At 44.2% G+C, this 23,762-nt stretch overlaps 1 protein-coding gene across 1 annotated transcript; it reads right to left on the bottom strand.

Moving 5' to 3' along the window:
- Positions 1-17,555: 17,555 nt before the first annotated feature.
- On the bottom strand, positions 17,556-20,056 carry LOC148195186 (uncharacterized). The gene is made up of 2 exons (XM_088095111.1): positions 18,224-20,056; positions 17,556-18,107 (listed from the first exon to the last, which is right to left on the bottom strand). The coding sequence occupies exons 1-2, from the start codon at positions 20,054-20,056 to the stop codon at positions 17,556-17,558; spliced, it is 2,385 nt and encodes a 794-aa protein (XP_087951237.1).
- Positions 20,057-23,762: the final 3,706 nt, after the last annotated feature.

The raw sequence follows: 23,762 nt of genomic DNA, 5'->3' as shown, positions 1-23,762 counted from the left end.
ATTTCAGAGGGTGCGCAACGCAGGTTGAATTACACCCTTGTGTCTAACGGGGACGAAAACTCCTTCTCTTTCACAACTGCAAAAAATGAAGACCCTGTTCAAACGTGGACGTTATCAAATATTGGGCAGATATTGGATGGTGAAGTATATGTTGCAAGGGCTGATTTGTGTTATGGATATAACAACACTGACGGAGGTTGCCAAAGATGGCAGGATATACCCAAGTGTAGGAATCCTGGTGATGTATTTCAGAAACATACTGGTTCCGTCAGATTTAACAATTTAAGCACTGAAGAAAGTATAAGTTATGGTCACAGTGAATCTTTCTTAGGATTTGGTAAGGCCCAACGAACTTGGGAGATAACTTCTTGGGTCGAACTGCCCTGCCTACTCCAGTGGTCGGATTCAGCCTAAGGAAAACGTGATCTCCTGCATTGAACTCCAACGACCTTCTTCTTCTATCCGCGTAGGACTTCTGTCTGCTCCGCGACGTCTTCAACCTTTCTTGAATCAATTTCACCTTCTCGGTCGTCTACTGAATAAGTTCGGGTCCCGTCAATACTTTCTCTCCTTCTTGAAACCAACATAGTGGCGTGCGACACTTCCGTCCGTAGAGAGCTTCAAAGGGAGTCATTCCAATGCTGTACTGGAAACTGTTGTTGTAGGTGAACTTCACTAAAGGCAAGACTTCATCCCAGACGCCCATGTGATTTAGGACGCATGTCCTCAGTAAGTCCTCGAGCGTCTGGATGGTTCTCTCGGATTGACCGTCCGTTTGAGGGTGATACACCGAACTCATTTGAAGTTTGCTGCCCAGCTCGCTTTGTAACAATTGCCAAAACCGATATGTGAATCTCGTGTCTCGGTCAGAGATGATGCTCGAAAGCACTCCATGCAACCGAACGATCTCTTTGATGTAGAGTTGAGCAAGTTTCGTCATTGACATCTTCAAGTTGACCGCTAGGAAGTGGGCGCTCTTAGTTAATCGATCTACTATAACCCAGATGGAGTCGTGATTCTTGACCGTGCGGGGTAAGTGGGTCACGAAGTCCATCGAGATGCTATCCCACTTCCATTCAGGAATTTCCAACTACTGTAGTAAACCGCTCGGCCTCTGATGTTCCGCCTTTGCACGCTGACAAGTTAGACACGATGCCACAAAACGAGCGACATCGTTCTTCATTCCCGGCCACCAGAAAGATTTCCTGAGGTCTTGATACATCTTAGTCATGTCAGTGCATGCTAAGACAACTTTGGTGTCCCTCCTCCAAGATAATCCTCTTCAGTTCGCCGTCGTTCGGAACGCAGGTCCTACCCATGTAGTGTAAGAGACCGTCCGTTCTAGTGTTGAAATGCTTGGCTTGATCCGTACCGAGCGCACTCAAAATCTTCACTAAATTTTCATCGGCCGACTGCTTTACTCTTATAAGATCGAAGACATTGCTGGATATTCTAAGGTTACAACATTTAATACTCTCCGGTTCCAAGTCGAACTGTAACCTTAAATCTCTAAAACTCTCAACCAGATTGAGTTCTCTTACCATCATTGACGAGACGAGAACTACCTTTCTGCTTAGAGCGTCCGCCACAACGTTCGCTTTTCCTGGATGGTAAAGTAGTTCAAAATCATAGTCCTTTAGGAACTCAAGCCACCTCCTCTGTCTCATGTTCAACTCCTTCTGATCAAAGAGGTACTTGAGGCTCTTGTGATCACTGAAGACTTGGAAAGTTGATCCATACAAGTAGTGCCTCCAAATCTTCAACGCGAAGATGACCGCTGCCAATTCCAAGTCGTGTGTCAGATAGTTCTTCTCGTGAATCTTCAGTTGACGAGAAGCGTACACTACCGCTCTCTTCTCTTGCATCAGCACACAGTCCAAACCTTGATGAGAAGCATCGCAGTATACCTCGAATGGTTTGGCTGTGTCAGGAATGACTAGAACTGGAGCGCTCGTTAACTTCCTCTTCAATTCTTGAAAACTGTCTTCACACCGATCGGTCCAAGCGAACGGGTGATCCTTTCGCGTTAGCTGCGTCAACGGTGCTACTATCTTAGAAAATCCTTCGATAAAGCGCCTATAGTAGCCCGCGAGTCCCACGAAGCTTCGGACTTCAGTGACCGAACATGGACTCTCCCATTCTAGTACCGCTCGTACCTTGGCCGGATCCATGGATATTCCCCCAGTCGAGACGACGTGCCCCAAGAATTGTACTTCCTTCATCCAAAATTCACACTTGGAAAGCTTGGCGTACAACTCCTTTTCCCTCAGGAAGCCAAGTATGATCCTCAAGTGTTCCTCATGTTTGTCACTGCTCTTGGAGTAGATGAGGATGTCGTCAATGAAGACGACCACGAACTTGTCCAAGTATGGTCGAAAAATGCGATTCATGTAGTCCATGAAGATCGCTGGTGCATTAGTGACACCGAACGACATCACTACATATTCGTAGTGTCCGTAGCGAGACCTGAAAGCAGTCTTCTGGATATCTTCTTCCTTCACCCGAATTTGATGGTATCCCGATCGCAAGTCAATCTTTGAGAATACACTCGCACCATGTAGTTGGTCCAGCAGATCGTCAACCCGTGGTAGGGGATACTTGTTCTTGATAGTCAGTTTGTTCAATTGCCGGTAGTCAATACAGAGCCGAGAGCTGCCATCCTTCTTCTTCACCAAGAGGACAGGCGCTCCCCAAGGTGATGCGCTCGGCCTGATAAACTTCTTATCCATTAACTCTTCAATCTGCGTTTTGAGTTCAACCAACTCAACTGGTGACATCCGATAAGGTGCCACCGAAATGGGTCCTACAGTCGTCACCAAGTCAATCGTAAACTCTACCTCGCAAGGAGGAGGTAGTCCCGGTACTTCATCCGGAAAGACGTCCGGGAATTCCTCTACGACCGATCGTTCTTCACTCCACTTACGACCGGACGTTCGTTCAGAACCTTCAAACTCCTCATCCGAGTGCGTCATGATCAGGAAACAACTGGTGCCCTCCATGATGTCTTCTTTCAACTGACTGAGCGTCACCGATAACTCTTCTTCTTCGTTTGGAAAAACCAACCTCTTCTCACCACAATCTATAAGAATGCGATTGGTAGCCAACCAATCCATCCCTAGAATCACTTCCAAACCTTGAAGAGGTAAGCAAATGAGGTTCACCTTATATCTACGCCCCTCAACCTCAATAGGACATCTAACACAAACTATAGACGTCCGAACCTCACCAGCCGCTAGGGTTGACACCACCAAGTCGAACTACATCTCAGTCTCAGCTAACCCCAGTTTCTCAACGTACGCCTTCGAGACGAAGGAGTGTGTTGCCCCCGAATCATACAGTACACAACAAGGCTTTCCAAACAATAAGCAAGTGCTGATGATGAGTGTACCTAAGCTGGCTGCTTCAGCGCCCATGATTGCGTACACTCTCACCACTGCCTGCGCTCGTCCACCCCGACCTTGTTGCACTTTTCCAGCATTTGGCGACCTCATTACCGCTCGTCCTCCCATATTGCACTCGCTCTCCAAGTGACCACTTGTTCTACAGCGATTGCAATACTTCCCTCTAACCAACTGAGGACAGGATGACTTGAAATGGGGTCCTCCACATCAAAAATATCTGACTGTCCCATGCTGTCCAAACTGTCCGGCAACAACCATAGCCTGAGACCCACTTGAATTTGATGGTTGTGCTGGACGAGCGTAAGGCGTCCTACTCCGATTCATATTAGTTCTGGACAAAATCGACCCCCTAGTTGCTTGTTGCTGCTTCTTCTGCTGCTCTACTTCGGCCACATTCTTCTCCAACACCTTGGCCCTCTCAACCATTGCAAGAAACGACCTAATGCACAGGCTGGATATCAGCAACTTCAATTCACTCCTCAGCCCGTTCTCAAATTTCCGACACTGCCACTCTTCGTTGATCGCCATGGTATTGAAACGAACCAGATGTTTGAACTTGTTGGTGTACTCAAAAACCGACATACCACCCTGCACCAACTGGAGAAACTCTACCTCCTTAGTGAAACGAACGCTATCTGGGAAATATTCTTCATAAAACTTGGTCTTGAACACTTCCTAAGAGATGGGACTTTGAGCGTCCGTCAATATCGCCTTCATGCTCGCCCACCAATGACTGGCCTCTCCAGTCAGCAGATACTCAGTGAACGCTAATCTGTTGTCGTCCGGACACCTCTTGGCGTTGTAGATCCGCTCCATGTCTCGCACCCCCTAATCGGCCTCGTCAGGAAGGCACTTCCCACTGAATTTCGCAGGGTGATGTTGGAGGAAATTCTCTAAGCTCCACTCAGCCTGATGAGTAGCGTTGGAAGAGGACGCTCCCGGTATGTTTCTGGTGGTTACAATGATTTCCATCAATTGCCTCTGGGTTGCTTCAGAGTTGGCGCGTGCGGCCTCCAAACTCTATAATGCGGTAGTATTCTGCTGCACCAAGGCAGCGTTCTGCTGTTGGAGCGCTTTTATCACTGACTCCAACAGTCTTGTGTTGTCGGATACAACACGGTCGATAGGTTGAGGAGGAGGTTTGGGTGCCATTTGTTCTCTGAAAAACAGAGAAAAACGGTCGTTAGTTAAGTTCAAAGAGTTTAGAATAACTCATCAAATGGACATTAAGTACACAGCAAAAATATAGTGCACTCATAACCTACAGTGTCCTTAAAAGAACAAAACTGCTCTGATACCACTAATGTAACATCCCAAAAATACAGAAATGAAACCATATAATGGAATTGATTACTATTAACAATAAGTCAGTTCAGTCTTAGCTAAACAACGAACGGTTAGGGTCGAACGACCTTACACAAGTTACAAACTTAAATTGTTCCAGATAAAAGAAAACATGACCGAACGGTTTACAAAAGTACAAATACCGAACGGTCACCTAGATCAAAAGAAAGGAGGTGACCGAACGATTACCTCACAACTAAACTACTAAACACTAGCCGAACGCTCCTATGGCTCGGCCTTCACTTCCACTTCTATCAAATGCTCTTCTTCCAGCGCATCCTCCAACAGCGCCTCCCCATCTGCTCACATCCACACGGATGATCATTGCAATGACAAGACGGACGTACAAGGACGAGACAACACAATAAAACACAGGGTAAGCTTATGTAATTTAATTGAAGTAATAACATACATTTATCACATTCAAACACATCAAATACATCTCAACATACGATTCAAGCAAGGCCTACCACTAGACTGACTGTCCGGACTGTCCGGACTGTATGAATTCTGTGCAGCTACGACGTTCGTGCACTCGGGTGATGTAGTAACTGGAATACTCTCATCAGCTGCCACCCGAGGTTAGTCCGTTCCGTCCAAAGTACCCCTAAGGACTAGGACCTCCTGCCGTTCCCACACATGATCTACCTTCCTCTACGTGAGGACGAGTACTCACGGAACATCAAGATGAACCGCCAGCTAAGCATTACCACATTCATACTATAAAAATTCCAATATTCAATCAAGAGTCGTTCCTCCCTGGAACGCTCGTCCAAAACCCACAACCTTTTATTTATATCATATACTCTTCATACTTTATAATCTTTCACTTTAGTGTCATTTTTATCATCATTTCTAAGAACATAAAATAACGAACGTTCAGCCCTCTTCAGGATGAGGACGAACTATAGGAATGAGACCGATAAATCTCCCATTCCAGAACAGAATAAGACCGAGTACAATAATACAATATATATGACGAACGTTATTTACCACGTGAATCAGTTGAATGAACTGACTCTCGTGAGTTCAGACCCATACTCAGAGAATAAATTAAGTACGAAAGCTCTAGGCCGGATCCAATGGATGTAGACACATCAAGGCGTTTAAAGAACCGTATTTAGAATAATTCAATTACAGAGTCGAATGTCAGTCAATGACCGAACACGGTAAAGTAGATTCTATTGAAATTGGACGAACGCTATTTCATCAAGATTGATTTACTATAAACGAGTACGAGCGCTCGGTATAAGACCAAGCACCACTCATTACAAGAGTTTGGTGTGAGACCGAGCACTGCTAAACTTAAAATAAAAGATTAATAAAGAAGATATTATCGGAATTGTGTCTAAGAATAACTACCATATACAAATACATATATATACCAGATCTATGTTTGTCACTAAAAGCTCAGATGCAACTACGCTTGGCCGAACACTCAAGCACAACATTACTACAAGAAGGCGCTCATCCTCAACTAGAATTCTTTCCAAATGAAAGAATTCAATGTCAAACCAGTTTACTAGAAACACCGAACGGTCAAGGACCGTTCAATGACGAACGTATATTATCATAGGAAAATTTCATATTCGTGACTCATTTATCTTCAACTCATTTCTCATTAAATAATTTCATAACTTTATAAAATCCACATCATAATCAATTTGTATACTTCTTACACTCCATATCATACTAATAAATCATATTCCACATAAACAATCATATCAACATTCATACAATCCAAACATATCAACCATCATGCATAATATTCATTCAGTCAAAGAACGGACATTCATACAGTGCAACAACATATAAATTAAATTAAATAAGCTTCCTTTACCTGGATACGCGATTGAACGTCCTAAGCGTAGGTTTTTTGGTTCGTCCGAATACAATCTTTCTACCCTCAACGATCACTTAACTCTTCCAAGTCATGCGCGCACAGCCACACAGGAGCACCTTGCTACCAAAGGAAAACAGTATTACCAAATTAAGGCAGAAAGTTGGTATCAACGAAATATTCCCAGCTGTCAATTTGTTGACGAACCTGAGTTTGAAATATTGACCAAGGGAAAAGTGAACTAGCATACATCTGAACTAGCCCTTCTTTTTTGTTAACACCTTGCATAATTAAACTCATTAGAAATGGAATAGATCAAAGAGCTTCAGCCAAAGTAAGAACACCTTAAAATCAAAGGAAGAAGATTACATGTTTTGATCCCAAAATCTCCTTGTCAGATAAGATACCATCAAACTTTTTCCGGAAGCTTGAGACAAGAAGTAATACCCTGCCACGAAAAAGGAATGACATATATTCCAGCAATCTTTAAAACTCTTAAGTTCCAAATCAATTGCAGTAAAAGTAAATCAAATTATTTAATACCAGAGTCTTGCAGAAAATGGTAACGACTGAATGAACTTCCCTAGCATACCGGCAGAAGGAAAAACTACATTACACCTGCAATACTAAACTGAATCATGACTTTTCTGCAAAGAATATGATTATGCAAATAGACTTATCAAATAGGTCAGAAACATTTAAGGAACAACTTGTGGATAATTGTTAAAGAAATCAATTGCTTTTCTTGATTGCTTTCTTGAGAGAGCTTTTGAAAAATATGCAGCTAATATTGTATCATGCAAAACGTACAACAATTCAGAACATGACCATGCATATTTCAGTATTTCAGTCACATGCAGTTGCTTGGGGACGAACGAGCGGAGAGGTGACACTGTCCAAGGCCAATCGCTATGACCCAGGCCGATCGAGAGTTGTCGAGCGATCTGAGGCCAATCGCTATAACCCAGGCCGATCGGGAGTCGCCGAACGGTTCGAGGCCAATCACCCGGGAAGATCGGGAGTCGCCGAGCGATCAGAGGCCAATCACCCAGGCAAATCGAGAGTCGCCGAGCGATCCGATGCCAATCACCCAGGTAGATCATGAGCCGCCGAGAGTGTGGGGTCAATACTGAACACCTGAAATCTGTCGGATCCAAACAGGAGAGGATGGCCAGATCCGAACAAGAGAGGACTGCCAGATTCGCACGGAAGAGGACTGTTGGACCCGAACGGGAGAGAACCGCCGAATCCGAACGTGAGAGGACGGCCGGAACCGAATGGTCTTACAGTTACAGTCAAAGGCCGAACGGTCTTACAGTCAAAACGGTCTCCCAGTCATTGGCCGAACGGTCTTAGAATTAGAATGAAGGGTGGGGAGGGAAAGGTGGATGGAAGAATCAATGCACAGGAAAGAAGGATGGATTCTGTGAAGAGGTGGACCAGCGAACAAAAAAAGGGCCTTGTCGTTCTTGATACACCTGCAGAGGGGAGAGAGCCGTTTGAAGCATTGAAAGACATCGAAGACCATTTCCTCAGGGCTTATGATTCTGGAAAAGAGGTGATCAAAATGCTGGAAGCTAATAAAATCCAAGAAGAATGGAAGTCATTGGAGGAGGAATTGCCACCACCCAAACCTCGAGACCTGAATTGGAGGGCAGTTGCCAGAGGGTTCCCTTCATATGATTACACGATGATGAAGAGGAGCTAGGAGATCAAATTTCACGATTCCAAACTTGAGGACAAGGTTGTTTAGCAGCGGGATGTAATGATAGGATCTAATATGAGAGGTTATAATAGGTAATAGATGTAGGGGAGAGAAAACAGTTTAGGAATTAATTGCGTTAGGTAGTTAGAAGTGGGTTGCTGCTATAAGAAGGCAAGGAGGGTCTGGTAGAGAGGACAACTTTGAGTATTCTTTTGTATAGACAGGTCTTGGACCTTGTGAGGGGGATTAGGCCTCCGTTAGGGCTAAGAGGGGGATTAGACCTCCATTAACGCTATCTGTGTACTTTCTTTCGATATCAATACATAAACCATTCTTTTTTACAGTGTGAATTCTCGATTGTGAGTGTGTGAGTGATTGTTTTAGGTAGGTTTCAAACTTAGGAACCTAACAAAAACAGAGGTCAGGACTTCAAATCTGGCAGTTTCTATTTCCTATGTGCTAGTTAAATTATAAACTAAGCATAGGGTTTGAGCCAGCATGTCTTTATGACTATGTTTGATGCTTCAAGTCAAAACTAATTTTTTTTCACTCGCGGGATCAAGCTAGAGACAAAAAGACATCTCCAGCACCCACCTAGTAACTAGGGTTAGGAATTTGTAGTCTTTGACGGATTTAGGATTCTAACTCCCTATGAAAAATCAGAATTAAGAAAAACTCACGTCTATGCTGTTTAGCACTAATGGGTAAATTTGACATTTACTGGATCAAGGAAACTATAATATAGGAAATTTCTTCATTCCACTCACAATTCATAAATCTTAAGTTTTCTACAGATTGTGTCCTTAATAAGATTTTAAAGAATCTCAACTGACCATAGGGCATTTAATTACGTAATATGGATTTTGAAATTATCATAACCAAGAAAGATTAGTTATATACAAAAAAAACTTAAAACATAATAGGCCACCAGTCTGTTAATAATATTAAACTTGCAGAGAAACTAAACTTCCAGAAATAAAATCTGAAAGGGAACACATTAGTCTAAGCTGGTACTTCACAATCTTCTCATCTTTAACTCTACACTTCCTTTTTTTACCAAGTAACTGTTCTAATGAAGATTTGATAGCAGTTCATATTGAAATTAATGACTATAATTTCTGACTAAATCTAACAAAAACAAACCTTTTCTTGAAGAGGAAATTTGTGAGATACTCTAAGCATATGGTAGGATCCAGGCTCTAGTGTCTCACTTTCATTCTTACTATTTATGCATGAGTAAAGGGGAATGTTTCTGCATTTAACATTCTTCCAATGACAGCAAACAAAAAATGGAGTGCTTAATTCTCTTTTTGCTTTGGAGCAATTAAAGATTGTTCTACATGATAATGACTCACTCCCAAGCCTTTCAATCTGATCCACAGGTTCGTCTATTTTGTCCATAAAAACCTCATAGTCCGTCACCTGTAAATCCAAAATGACTGTTTAGTTTAAACACATAATTCTGAGGACAGCCTAATTACCTGTGATCAAGTTAGGAACTTTTAAACACTATTTTCAAACTGTCAAGAAAAATAATTAATAAAATCATCTCAACCTCACAAAATCAACTTGTAAAAGAAATTCGATACTTGTAAGTATCGACTAAACTATGAAATCAGTTGAACCCATAAATTTACAAGGGTTAGAAATGTTAAGTCTGCAAAAGGCAGTGTTTAATTTTAGTCCTTCAAAAATATATAGTCTCATTTTAGTCTCTATTTAAGAAACTATGGACTACATATGGGACAACAAACCTCATATATTTCGTTGGGGTTCCAAGTTAAGGGAAGGTCTGGTATAACAATATCAACACCACCAGTTGCATCAACCAGATGCAGTCTTCTAGTCGATGGATCAACCTGAATAGGCAAAGCAAAAAGCCAAAAGCATGATAACCAAATTATTAGTAATCAACATTCTCCAAGAATCATTTAAATTTTTGCCGTGTCTCCTTTAAAAATCAAAGAAAATCATGTCACGTTAAAAAGAATAAAAAGAAGAACAACCATTGACAATTGTGGTTTATTCACAAGCATGGAAATGAAAGATAAATTGAACCACTAACCTTAAGGTACCCAAGCAAAACAACACCTACATCTTCACTTTGAATGATCCTCCTAAGTGATCTACCATTATATCTTGCTTCACGTGATAAAATACTGAACTGGTTGCCAATAGGCAATAATTTACAGTGATTTTCCGACTTCATAATTCTTAGCAAGGTGTGTATACAGTGACAAATGAAGATAGAGATCGGTATTACCTGTAATAAAACAGATGAAGTAATTATCCTTCAGTGGTTAATAACAAATTCTTTCTATGAAAACATAACAGTAAAATTCTTTTTTCGGATGAAGTAAAGCCTATATGCTATATATAGACCATGTTAGATCCAAACATTACAAAGTATCAGAAGAAAAATTAAATATAAACACAAATAACATACCAATTTCAGAAAACTGCAATTCAGTACTCTACCACAACCATTCAAGTCATGTGTGCACAGCCACACAGGAGCACCTTGCTACCAAAGGAAAACAGTATTACCAAATTAAGGCAGAAAGTTGGTATCAACGAAATATTCCCAGCTGTCAATTTGTTGACGAACCTGAGTTTGAAATATTGACCAAGGGAAAAGTGAACTAGCATACATCTGAACTAGCCCTTCTTTCTGTTAAAACCTTGCATAATTAAACTCATTAGAAATGGAATAGATCAAAGAGCTTCAGCCAAAGTAAGAACACCTTAAAATCAAAGGAAGAAGATTACATGTTTTGATCCCAAAATCTCCTTGTCAGATAAGATACCATCAAACTTTTTCCGGAAGCTTGAGACAAGAAGTAATACCCTGCCACGAAAAAGGAATGACATATATTCCAGCAATCTTTAAAACTCTTAAGTTCCAAATCAATTGCAGTAAAAGTAAATCAAATTATTTAATACCAGAGTCTTGCAGAAAATGGTAACGACTGAATGAACTTCCCTAGCATACCGGCAGAAGGAAAAAACTACATTACACCTGCAATACTAAACTGAATCATGACTTTTCTGCAAAGAATATGATTATGCAAATAGACTTATCAAATAGGTCAGAAACATTTAAGGAACAACTTGTGGATAATTGTTAAAGAAATCAATTGCTTTTCTTGGCTGCTTTCTTGAGAGAGCTTTTGAAAAATATGCAGCTAATATTGTATCATGCAAAACGTACAACAATTCAGAACATGACCATGCATATTTCAGTATTTCAGTCACATGCAGTTGCTTGCATTAGCCCAAGCTCAACTTCTTCAGACTGTCGTACTTTAAGCATTTATGCAATGTCAATTTGAACAGAACACAAGCAAGCACAGTTATAGTAGCAATACATACACAGTTTGGCACGGGGAGAAGGATTGCACAATAATGCTGGTCTTGATGCAGGCCCCAAGAATAATTATTTTTGTCCACGAAAAGTGCGGATTCACAATATGCACATTTCTTACAGATAACTGCAAACGGTTATGATTTTTGGTGTCAAAACTTAAAACTCAAAATGGGTCACAGATTATATAGGTCACGAGTTCAATTTGTAAGCACCCCAATGTAAAACATTTTTACACGGACATTTAAGATTAATTCACCCTGTTGCCACATCATACTAATGAATGAGATGTGATAAATGAGCACATCCTATTGGATGTCTGGGGAAAAAATGTGTTCTTCAACATGGTGCTACATTTACAACCCAATAGATACCTCAGGAGGTGAAATTTATCCTGACAGTGAGAAAAAGATCTGTGTTCTTCAATATGGTGCTACATTCACAATCCAAAATGTTTCTGTAGGGGTGTGGAGAACGAGATACGAACCTAACAAACTTGCTCTACGCTGTCTCTCTGTGCTGCTTTCACTGTGTTACCTTTTTTCTGTCTCCTTTGAACAAGGTGGGCTGGGTACCTGCAAAGATACTCCGACGCTCAAGTCAACAAGGGTGTTGTCTGAAAATAAGAATATCTTTTTTCTTAGGGGAAAAACGTACCTTTTTTCTCAGATGCTCTGTGTATTTAAAACAGTAATAATAAACTGTTACCTGGCAATCCGGTCAGTTACCGAAGCTGACTGCCTAGGAGTTGTAACTGCCAGATTGTGTATTGATACCGAGTCAACTACCTCCGTGATTCATGGTGTAGGTTAGCTAATTATGTGTAACATGTGTAACTGCTTATTTGTAGCTGCCCTCTATGACATTGCGTCCTGTATGTCGGACATACTGTGTGTCGACATGGCTAGGCGACATGTCGTGTGTCGTGTGATTGTTAATTGTCGCGATGTTGGTTGTCGAGGACCAAGCGGTCGACCATGCTCTATGATCGACTGTCGTCTGGCTATTGGTCGACCTTTGGGGAATTAGGTGTCTCATAGTACAGTGATCGACTGTTGTCGGGCTATTGGTGATCGACTGTTGTCGGGCTGTTGATTGACCTGTGGGGAATTAAGTATCCTACAGTACATGCCCCCCAAGTCCGAGTAAATAGGGGACCGAGTTACGAAGGGCTTTTGAGTATTGTTGGAAGAATCGAGGTGACGTGGAGGAAACGAGGAGACGTGGAAGAAACGAGGAGATGTGGATGACAGCTGTGCGCGGCGTTACGAATTTTAGGGTTTTCCCGCTCCTTTAGAGAAAGGAGGGGACGCTAGCTATGAGCCGTTAGATTAAAAATAATCCTACGGCATCTGATAATTAAACGGTTTGGCTTCTTCAACACGACTCAAAAGAGGTTTATTCACTTTGGCAGAAGAGCAAATACTGAGAGTGTATACTGCGAACGAGATTGTTTCTTCGTCAATTTCGTTGCCTTCACTACTACGAGAAACAACCAGGTAACCCTAGAATCTCTTTTGTCTTAGTGTACTTGCTATTGATAATGGAAAGAAAGGGTCAGGATACTGGTGGCGATATGCCGGAGCCGTCATCTACGGCGGGATATCCTGAGGTTACCACCATACCTCATGGGGAAGAGGCCTTTATATACGGAAATGTGTGCGGTGAGGACCCCGGGGGTCGTGCAATATCTCTGATTAGCGGAGATGAGTACTCGTGGGCGGCGCGTGAGGTGAAAGAGCTTAGAAGTCAATTTAGGAGTAAGGCTATATTAACAAACTGGATTGAGGATAGTTGCCTGTTAAGAACCCTAGAGTATCAGACATGTATAAAGTTGAAAGCTTGTCGAGATGACGAAAGGGTATGCTATGGTAGGGAAAATGCCTCTGATGATTTCTTCTATTGTTATGCTGCCTTGTTTTATGATTTGTATGTGAGGTTGCCGTTTACCACATTCCAAATGGATGTTCTGCGTACCCTAAATGTTGCACCGAGTCAATTGCATCCTAATAGCTGGGGGTATATGCAGGCTTTTGCCGTAGTATGTCGGGCATTAGACATTAGGCCCACTGTAGGCTTGTTTTTGTATTTCTTTAGGTGTCGACCGTTGGCCACGAAAGGGTGGGTATCACTAATTTCTGACCCGGGTAACGCACTCCTAGAGCTGTACTTGCAATCCTATAGGGGTTTTAAGGAAAAGTTTTTCAAGGTGTCGATCAACGATGTGGGTCGACAATTCTTTTTCGATGGTGAGGGGAATCCCAAGTTTCCTTTATACTGGACCCAGGATCCTCTAAGATTTACATCGTGGTCGGAAGATAAGATGACGATCGAAGAGTTGGAGGCTTTGAGTGTGTTGACCTCGTTGCCACGCCCCTTCTCTTCTCGTCAGATTATAGAATGTCTCGAGTTCGATGACGCGGGGGCGAGGGTGTTTGGTATGTGTCTTTGCTTTTTACTTTTGAAAATTGCTATGTTGTTGCTGACCATGCTGGATGGGTTTTGGTGTTTTGCAGAGATAATGGGGAGGAAAGGAAGTGGTCGCAGTTGGTTTCAGACCATCGACGATGAGAGGGATGAAGGTAATCGTCCAGGGTCGTCCGCTGGGCAACAATGCCAGCCGGTGCCACCATCTGGTCCACCTCCCGTCGTGGTAGCAGCGGCTGCGGAAACGACATTAGCTGAGGTGCCTCTCGTGCGCAAAAGGAAATCCAAGACAGGCGACATCAACCGCGAGGCAGCAAAGAAAAGTAAGGAGGTGGTTGAAGAAAATGAACGCCCCCTGCCGCAGGGCATATGGGATCGTGCCTTCATGCCTGGTCATAGGGTAGACCTCAACCTGGATGTTTCAGAGAAGAAGGTGATTGAAAACATGAGCGAGCAACAGATTGCTGACAGCTTGCTAGAGATGAACACACGAGCACAAGCGTTGGCTTGGCATCTGGCGTATGCTTCGGATAGGGGTCAGATGCGGTCCGAGTTGGAAAAGGTGCGCGCCCAACTGAAAGAACTAGGCGAGGTCCATGCTGGCTGTGAGGCCAGGCAGAAGCGTATGGAAGAACGTTTGAAGGAGGGCGAGGTACGTTTGAAGGAAGCTGATGTGGCCTTCCAACAAGAACGCGAGCAGATTGCGCGGGACCTGGATCAAGCAAAGAATTCCATGGTGATAGTGGCCCGAGAGAGGAACGCGCTGAAGGTAGAAATCTTTGAACATAAGGAGTTGATTGAGGAGCTGAAAGATGCGATTATGGATGAACATAAGAAGGGCTTCAGGAAAGCCTTGAGGCAAGTCGGGCACTTGCTTCAAGTATCCACTAAAGGAGTTGAATTTGACGTCCGTAAGGACGTGCATGAAGGCCACCTGAAGCCTTTGAAAGAAATACCAGAGGATGCTGTCCTGGAGGGGGAAGAGGATGAAGAAGTGGCCGTCAACAACGAGCCCGAAGGAGCGATGAAAGTAGACGAGCCCGCCAAGGAGAATGCTGAGGCTGTTGAAGGCGACTCGTCTAAGATTGTAATAGATTAGGATGTAGGGAAGGTTTGTAGATACATACTTGAATATTTGGTTGACGACTATGAATGCTAAACTTTGATAATTTTATGAATGCTCGACTTGTATGTTTGGTGACTTTGCGGTTTGCTTTTTAACTTAGCTGATTCTGCAATGTATTTGCTGTAGTGATCGCTAAGTGTGAGTGTCGAGTGTGTTGATAGCATGTCGAGTGTGTTGATACCATGTTGAGTGAAGAAAATATTGGGTGTTCGAGAGTGAACCTCTATCAGATATTGGATGTTCAAGGATGAACATCGACTAATGGGAGTGTATTCCACGTGTGTGGGATGTTCAAGGGCGAACATCGATTAATGGGAGTGTATTCCACATGTGTTGGATGTTCAAGGGCGAACATCGAGTAATGGGAGTGTATTCCACGTGTGTTGGATGTTCAAGGGCGAACATCGATTAATGGGAGTGTATTCCACATGTGTTGGATGTTCAAGGGCGAACATCGAGTAAGGGGAGTGTATTCCACGTGTGTTGGATGTTCAAGGGCGAACATCGATTAATGGGAGTGTGTTCCACATGTGTTGGATGTTCAAGGGCGAACATCGATTAATGGGTCTGCTCTTAAATTCTTTGTAGGTGGAGGTGTCCTATACGACAGCGTTGGGACTCGACATCATAACATTGATAAATAAATCGAGACAATAAGCATGATGGAATGTAATCTTTATTTGATAACTGAACTTGATAGAGTTGTGAAAAGAAATGAACAATAAACGGATATTAGCTAAAATAATATTTAAGATGAGTGGCGTTCCAGGTATTGGGAACTGGTTGTCCATCAAGCTGTTGGAGGCGATATGCACCGTTCGACATGTCTTCTGTAACCCGAAAGGGTCCTTCCCAGTTAGCTGCAAGCTTGCCATGGGCTCGATTTTTCCGAGCCTCTCCCCGCTTTCGCCATACCAGATCGCCGCTTTTGAAGGCTCTGGGCTTGACTTTTGTGTTGTATCGTCGAGATAGTATGCGTTTCTGGGCCTCTGCGCGGATGGTGGCAACCTCTCGACGTTCAGGAAGTACGTCGAGGTTTGTCCGTAATTGCTCTTCATTAAGTGACATATCAGTGATTTGTCGTCTTAATGAGGGTTCGCCTATCTCGACCGGGAGCATGGCATCGGTGCCGTATGTTAAGTTGAATGGCGTGTCACCTGTAGATCCGTGGGGTGTGCATCTGTATGCCCACAGGACCTCTGGCAGCTCCTCTACCCATAAACTCTTGGCTTCGCCGAGTCGCTTCTTTAATTCTGTCAGGATGGCTTTATTCGCGGCCTCGGCTTGGCCGTTTGTTTGAGGGTGTTCGACTGATGACGTGACATGCTTAATGCCCAAACTGCTGAGAAAATCCTCTAACTTGCGTTCAATAAATTGGCGACCGTTGTCGGTAATGATCTTTTTAGGGAGACCGAACCGACAGATCAGGCGCCAAATGAATTTCTGCACTCGTTGTGCACTGATGATGGATAATGGCTCCGCCTCGATCCATTTTGTGAAGTAGTCGACCGCCACGAGGAGAAATTTGTTTTGTGCTTTGGCGACTGGCAGTGGTCCCACTATGTCGAGACCCCACTGGGCGAATGGCCAAGGAGAGACAATATTGTGCAAGTCTTCGGGAGGTGCACGGATATCGTGGCCATGTGCTTGACAGGAGATGCATTTCTTGACGAATGTCTCACAGTCGTGGTCGAGAGTGGGCCAGTAATATCCAGCACGGAGAACACGGCCTCTCAAGGTCCGCTTGCCAGAGTGAAATCCACATATCCCGGTGTGTAGTTCACGTATCACATAGTCTGCCTCTTCCGCGGATATACACTTCAATAGAGGATAGCTAAAACCACGACGGTATAGGTCGTCGCCTATACATACAAAACGCGCGATTCTCTTGGAGTCGGCTGCCGTAATGCTACCTCCTTTGTCCTGTTGCTCCATAAGATCTTTGACTTTCTGTCGCCAGTCGGTTACGGGCGCCGACACGTCGGTGGCGAAAGTTTCCACCCCAGGATGGTCGAGGGTCATTCTAATAACAGATGATAGCTGTGCTCGCTCCTTAGAATGAGTTAACTTAGACAATAGATCAACCCTTGCGTTTTGTTCCCTGGGTACATGGATGATATTAACTGTGACGAAGCCCTGTAGTAAGGTTTGAACCTTGTGGAAGTATCGCAGCAGTTGATTATCCTTGACTTGATAGGTGCCGTTGACGTGGCTGACTACTAACTTTGAGTCCATCCGACACTCTAAATGATCGACTGAGAATTCTCGGGCTAAAGATAAGCCTGCAACCAAGGCTTCGTATTCGGCTTGGTTGTTGCTGGCAGGGAATTTAAATATGATGGCTTGCTCTACGACCACACCGTCGGGCCTTCTAGAACGATCCCGGCTCCACCTCCCCTCTTGTCGGAGGAACCATCGACACTGAGTAGCCATGTGGTAGGGGAGTCGGCCGGTGTAGATGTGAGGTCAGCTGCGAAATCTGCCAGATGCTGACCCTTGATGGATCCGCGTGGCTCGTAACGGAGTCCGAATTCGGATAGTTCCACGGACCAGGCAACCATTCTCCCTGCCAAATCTGGCTTGCGGAGGATCTTGGCTATGGGATGATCCGTACGGACTACCACCTGATGGCTCTGGAGGTACGGGCGAAGTCGTCGAGAGGCGTTGAGAAGGGCCAAGGCGAGCTTCTCGATTCGAGAATATCGTTCCTCCGCCCCCTGCAGTGTACGGCTGATGAAGTAGATCAACTTGAAGGAGGGTGCTTCTTGTATCAGGGCAGCACTGACAGCATGCTGGGAAGCTGAGATATATAGCTGTAAGTCGAATCCCTCGTCTGGTCGAGCCATAATTGGAGGACTAGTGAGGATGCGCTTGACAGTGTTGAATGCAGTCTCACAATCCTCGTCCCATGTTGAGTGGAACCCTTCTTCAAATTCTTCAGGATGGGTTTGATGTGTTCGGCCAGCTTTGGAATAAACCGTGACAGGGCGGTTAGGCGACCCACAAGACGCTGTACCTCTCTTAGGGTCTTCGGAGCCGTCATGTCGAGTACCGCCCTGCATTTGTCGGGGTTGGCTTCAATGCCTCGACGTGTGAGCAAGAATCCTAAGAATTTTCCGGCTGGGACGCCGAAAGTACATTTGGAAGGGTTGAGGCGCATGCTGTATCGTCTGAGTTGCCCGAAGACCTCCTTCAAATCTTGCAGGTGCTGGTCTATAGAATTGCTGCGAATTACCATGTCGTCCACATACACATCCATGCAACGCCCTATCTGATGATGGAAGACCTTATCCATGAGGCGTTGATAAGTGGCTCCGGCATTTTTTAATCCAAACGGCATTACTTCATAGCAGTAATTGGCGCGTTCAGTGATAAAGGCTGTCTTGCTTTGATCGGGGTGGTACATTGGGATCTGGTTGTACCCCGAGTAAGCGTCCAGAAAACTGAAAATGACATGACCAGAAGCTCCATCTACAAGGCGGTCGATGCTGGGCAAGGGGTATGAGTCTTTGGGGCATGCCTTGTTGAGATCAGTGAAATCGACACACATCCGCCACTGACCGTTTGACTTCTTGACCATAACCACGTTCGACAGCCATGTGGTATATGTTAACTCTCTGATGAATCGGGCATTTATCAGCTTGTCGATCTCAACTTGAATGGCTTGACGCTTTTCTTCTCCGAACCTACGCTTCTTCTGGGCGACTGGTCGCGCCTCCCTGAAGATGGACAATTTGTGGGACATAACTCCTGGGTGAATTCCTGGCATGTCGGCGGCTGTCCATGCAAATAAGTCTGCATTGTTTCGCAGTATCTGACTTAGGGCCTGCTCCTCGTTTGAGGTGAGATCCTTGCCGATGCTGGTGGTTTTAGACGTGTCACTCGTCAGGGATAGGAGCTTGACTTCGCCTTGCGGATGAAGGCGCTCGTCCACATTGGTTCGGGGGTCTAGGTCGACTACTGCTGCGTCGACTACTTTTGTTCTCTTTGTTGGAATAAAAGGGGTGACCTTTAACCCCGCCACATAACACTGTCGGGCCGTTCGCTGGTCGGCCCTCACCGTACAAATAGTACCATGATTTGTTGGGAACTTCATGGCGAGGTGGGGAGTAGACACAATTGCTCCAAATGCGTTCAGACAGGGACGCCCTAGCAAGGCGTTGTATGATGCGTTCGCCTCGACCAGCAAGAATCGAACTCGAAGTTCAGGTGCCTCCCGACTGGTTCCGAGTCGAGTTCGCAAATCAAGGTATCCCCTGGTGTCTACTCGCTCTCCTGAGAATCCGACAATCTGCTCATTAAATGGGGCGATGAGATCCTCGGATAGGTCCATTTTCTGAAAAGTGGACCAATATAAAATGTTGACCGAGCTTCCTTGATCAACGAGGACCTTGCTGACATCATACCGAGCTATGTTAGCCGTGATGACCATAGGATCATCATGATCAGGGTCTGGAGCGTGGAAGTCAGCATTCGTGAACGTGATGTCCGGGATCGACCGAGCCTGTCGCTCGACCATATGGACCGATTTCAGCTGTCTCAAATGTCGTTTCCTCGCTGAAGACGACACGCCTCCTCCAGCGAAACCACCAGATATAGTGTCGATGCGGCCCCGGACTGAGCGTTCCCTCTCTATGCGTCGAGGCGGACTGCGTGATCGCCTGCGGTGTCGATCATCTCTAGGGGGAGATCGCCGGGGACTTCGCCTGGGAGGGTCCCTTCGACGAGGAGTTGTTGCTCTTGCGGTAACTCTCTCCTTGATGTAACTCTGGAGATAACCCGCACGGACGAGCCGTTCTAACTCGTCTTTTACCGTATTGCACTCTTCCGTGTCGTGACCCTGGTTCATGTGGAACCGACAAGATTTGCTCCTATCGGCGTTCTTTGGGGTGGTCTTTCGCCGCGCTGTGAGAAGTTCGGTGTGTAAGGCCTCTTCCAGTACCCTCGCCCTGGGGGCGTTGAGGGTCGTGTAGTGATCATATTTAGATATCCACCCCGACTCCTTCCGAGGTGCTCGGTCCGGTCTGTAGTCGTTGGGGGGTCGCTTCGTTTTTTTAGTTTCCTGGTTGGGGATATCTTGGTGGTGCTTCTTTCTGGCATTGGCATTACGGTGGTCTTCAATGCGAATGAATTTGCCACAGTGGATTGCAATTCTTCCATGGATGATGGGGGATCAGCATATAACTGTTCCGAGAACTGCCCCGGCCTTAAGCAGGATGACAGATTGCTGATGATGAAAGTGGGAGTAATATCCGGCACTCGCCTGGCCGTTTCTATATATCGCTGCATAAAAGCTTTCAAAGTCTCATCCTTCTCCTGCCTGGTATGGACGAGCTCCGTAGCAGTCATTGCCGGCTTTTGATTGGCTGCGTACTGTTTTCGGAATAAGGATTCTATGGTTGCGAAGCAATCTACGGAATTGCGGGGAAGTTTATGGAACCATTCCAAAGCTTCACCCTTAAGGGATAAAGAGAAAGCTCTGCATATAACCGGATCGCTGTCTGTGTAGAATGCCATGGTATCGATAAAATTGCGTAGATGGTCATCAGGATCTTCAGATCCATTATAGCGTTCCAGAGTTGGGGGAGGCTTGTCCGGCATATTCGCTTGCATGATGGCTTCCGTGAATGGAAGCAGGTTGGTGAGGCGCGCAGGAGTAGGCCCCCTCCTTCCTCCACCAACACGTTCGGAGGGTCCCCCATGATGGCTCGCTTCGTTATCCTCCTGCCTGTTTGAAGCAGATAACTCTGGTGTTGGGATCTGCGCTCTCAATGCCGCCATCTCCTCTGCATGCTTGCGCTGAATCTCCTGCATGGTTTGTGCCTGTGCCTCAACTTGCGCTTGCAGTTGCCTGATCAAATCGTGCGTATCTGAATTTTCCATAGCTCCGGTGGTCGTTGTTGGGATAGTAATCTCGGCCCCACGGTGGGCGCCAAAATGTTTCTGTAGGGGTGTGGAGAACGAGATACGAACCTAACAAACTTGCTCTGCGCTGTCTCTCTGTGCTGCTTTCACTGTGTTACCTTTTTTCTGTCTCCTTTGAACAAGGTGGGCTGGGTACCTGCAAAGTACTCCGACGCTCAAGTCAACAAGGGTGTTGTCTGAAAATAAGAATATCTTTTTTCTTAGGGGAAAAACGTACCTTTTTTCTCAGATGCTCTGTGTATTTAAAACAGTAATAATAAACCGTTACCTGGCAATCCGGTCAGTTACCGAAGCTGACTGCCTAGGAGTTGTAACTGCCAGATTGTGTATTGATACCGAGTCAACTACCTCCGTGATTCATGGTGTAGGTTAGCTAATTATGTGTAACATGTGTAACTGCTTATTTGTAGCTGCCCTCTATGACATTGCGTCCTGTATGTCGGACATACTGTGTGTCGACATGGCTAGGCGACATGTCGTGTGTCGTGTGATTGTTAATTGTCGCGATGTTGGTTGTCGAGGACCAAGCGGTCGACCATGCTCTATGATCGACTGTCGTCTGGCTATTGGTCGACCTTTGGGGAATTAGGTGTCTCATAGTACAGTGATCGACTGTTGTCGGGCTATTGGTGATCGACTGTTGTCGGGCTGTTGATTGACCTGTGGGGAATTAAGTATCCTACAGTACACAAAAGATATCTCAGGTCAAGAAAACAGAAAATTTGCTTCACTTACAATGGAGCCAACTCTCAGACCATGCATCGAGGTATGCAGTTGATCAGTTAAAAGAAGCCACACATCATGGTCCAACTCCAGAACCATCCCTTGCATGTACGCACCTTTAACTACACCAATATAAGAACCACATTCACCCTTTCCCTTGATCTCACTCTTCAGGCTTGGCATGCATTTCTCCGAACAAGACCCAACATGCAGAACCGACTCATCTTTAGTCACATACATCTCTCGAGACTCCTCCTTCGTCAGGTAAACTAGCTTCTTCTTCAAACCAGACACCACAACCCGTTCGTCAATTAGCTTGGTGATTGCAGGGTGCCAAGAGGAAGCACTGCCACAAAAATACACAATCTCCATTTTGGTAAAAGAGTGTCCCTTCCTACTCTCATTCAATTTTCCAATCAAAACCTCCTTGGAACAACAAAGCCTACACTCACAACACACCAATTGCACTGAAAACCCTGGCAGGTTCACCTTAGAGCCTGAATTCAAGCCAGAGGTACTAGCCGCCATGGTGCACTGCACGACAAAGAGGGGACCAACGGACTCCACCACACCGTTTGAACAGTTATAGTAGCAATAAATACACAGTTTGGCACAGGGAGAAGGATTGCACAATAAAGCCTAGAGGATGGGACGTTTGGCACATAGCAATTCAATTCTTTTATCTATCTAAGGAAAGAGAAATCAATTAGAATTTAAAAGAAGTGCATGGTACACATCTAATCCAGCAAAACAAAAGTGGGGGCCACCTCTTGGTTGAAAGCTCACAAATGCAAAGCACGGCCATTTCAAAATTGGTTTGGAATCTTGTTACTTTTATTAAAGTGTAATGCAAATTCTAGAAGAATGTAGAAGCTCCTTAGATAGAAGAATTGAAATGTAATACAAGTTCTAGAATATTCTAGAAAAACCTAAGATAGGAAGAAAAATCAAGAATATTCTACATAGGTAAAAATCTAGAACATTCCACATAAGTTGTGGCTAGTATGTTCTAGAATAATCTATGGGTCTATAAATACCCATCAACTCTACCATTTGATGTAAGATGTAGCCAACATCTACCATTTTGTATGAAGCCAACATCTACCATTTGTATGAGCCAACATCTACTACAACTAAAAAACAACTACAACACTTCTTTCAACTACTACTTCTACATTCTACTATCTCTACATTTTCTCTACCACATCAACTACTCCTTTCACAACCTTCAAAATACTAACAGTGGTACCAGAGCTACGTTCGGTCATCTACTGGGCGTAGATAAAATTTTCAACTACCTCAAACAAAGCTATAACTCATTCTACTACTCCCAAATATATTCTCAACAATGGCTACTACTAATCAAACATCATCAATTCCAGTACCTATTTTCAAAGGAGAAAATTATGATTTCTGGAGTGTCAAAATGAAGACATTCTTCCGTTCTCAAGATTTATGGGACATCATAGAAGAAGGATTCCCTATTCCAGAAGACACTTTCACTCTTACTACAGCTCAAAAGAAGGAGTTGAAAGAAAACAAGCAGAAAGATTCAAGGGCTTTATTTGTTCTTCAACAAGCAGTTGATGACACAATTTTTCCAAGGATAATTGGTGCTACAAGTGCAAAACAAGCTTGGAACACAATACAAGAGGAGTTTCAAGGAAGTGACGAGGTACGCAATATTAAACTTCATTCTCTAAGAAGAGAGTTTGAATTATTAAGAATGAAAGAATCTGAGACCATTAAAGACTACTATTCTAGAATAAAAGAAATAGTTAGTCAAATGAGAGCCTATGGGGAAAATATTCTTGACAAAAAGATCGTTGAGAAAATTTTAATTTCTATTCCCCAAAAGTATGATGCAATCGCAACTGCGATTGAACAAACAAAAGATTTGGCTACAT

The sequence above is a fragment of the Vigna umbellata genome, chromosome 7 (assembly GCF_029865625.1).
Source record: "Vigna umbellata cultivar VRB3 chromosome 7, Vumbellata_1.0, whole genome shotgun sequence".
Classification (NCBI taxonomy): Eukaryota; Viridiplantae; Streptophyta; class Magnoliopsida; order Fabales; family Fabaceae; genus Vigna; species Vigna umbellata.
The sequence above is the reverse complement of the archived record's forward strand: the minus strand, read 5'-3'. Positions and strand labels throughout refer to the sequence as shown.

Bases quoted from the DNA above. Each gene is read 5' to 3' on its own strand.
- LOC148195186 (XM_088095111.1), bottom strand. From the start codon at position 20,056: ATGAACCAGGGTCACGACACGGAAGAGTGCAATACGGTAAAAGACGAG. The intron at 18,108-18,223 runs GTACAGCGTCTT...ACATGGGACGAG, and splicing joins CTCCGAAGACCCTAAGAGAG to GATTGTGAGACTGCATTCAA.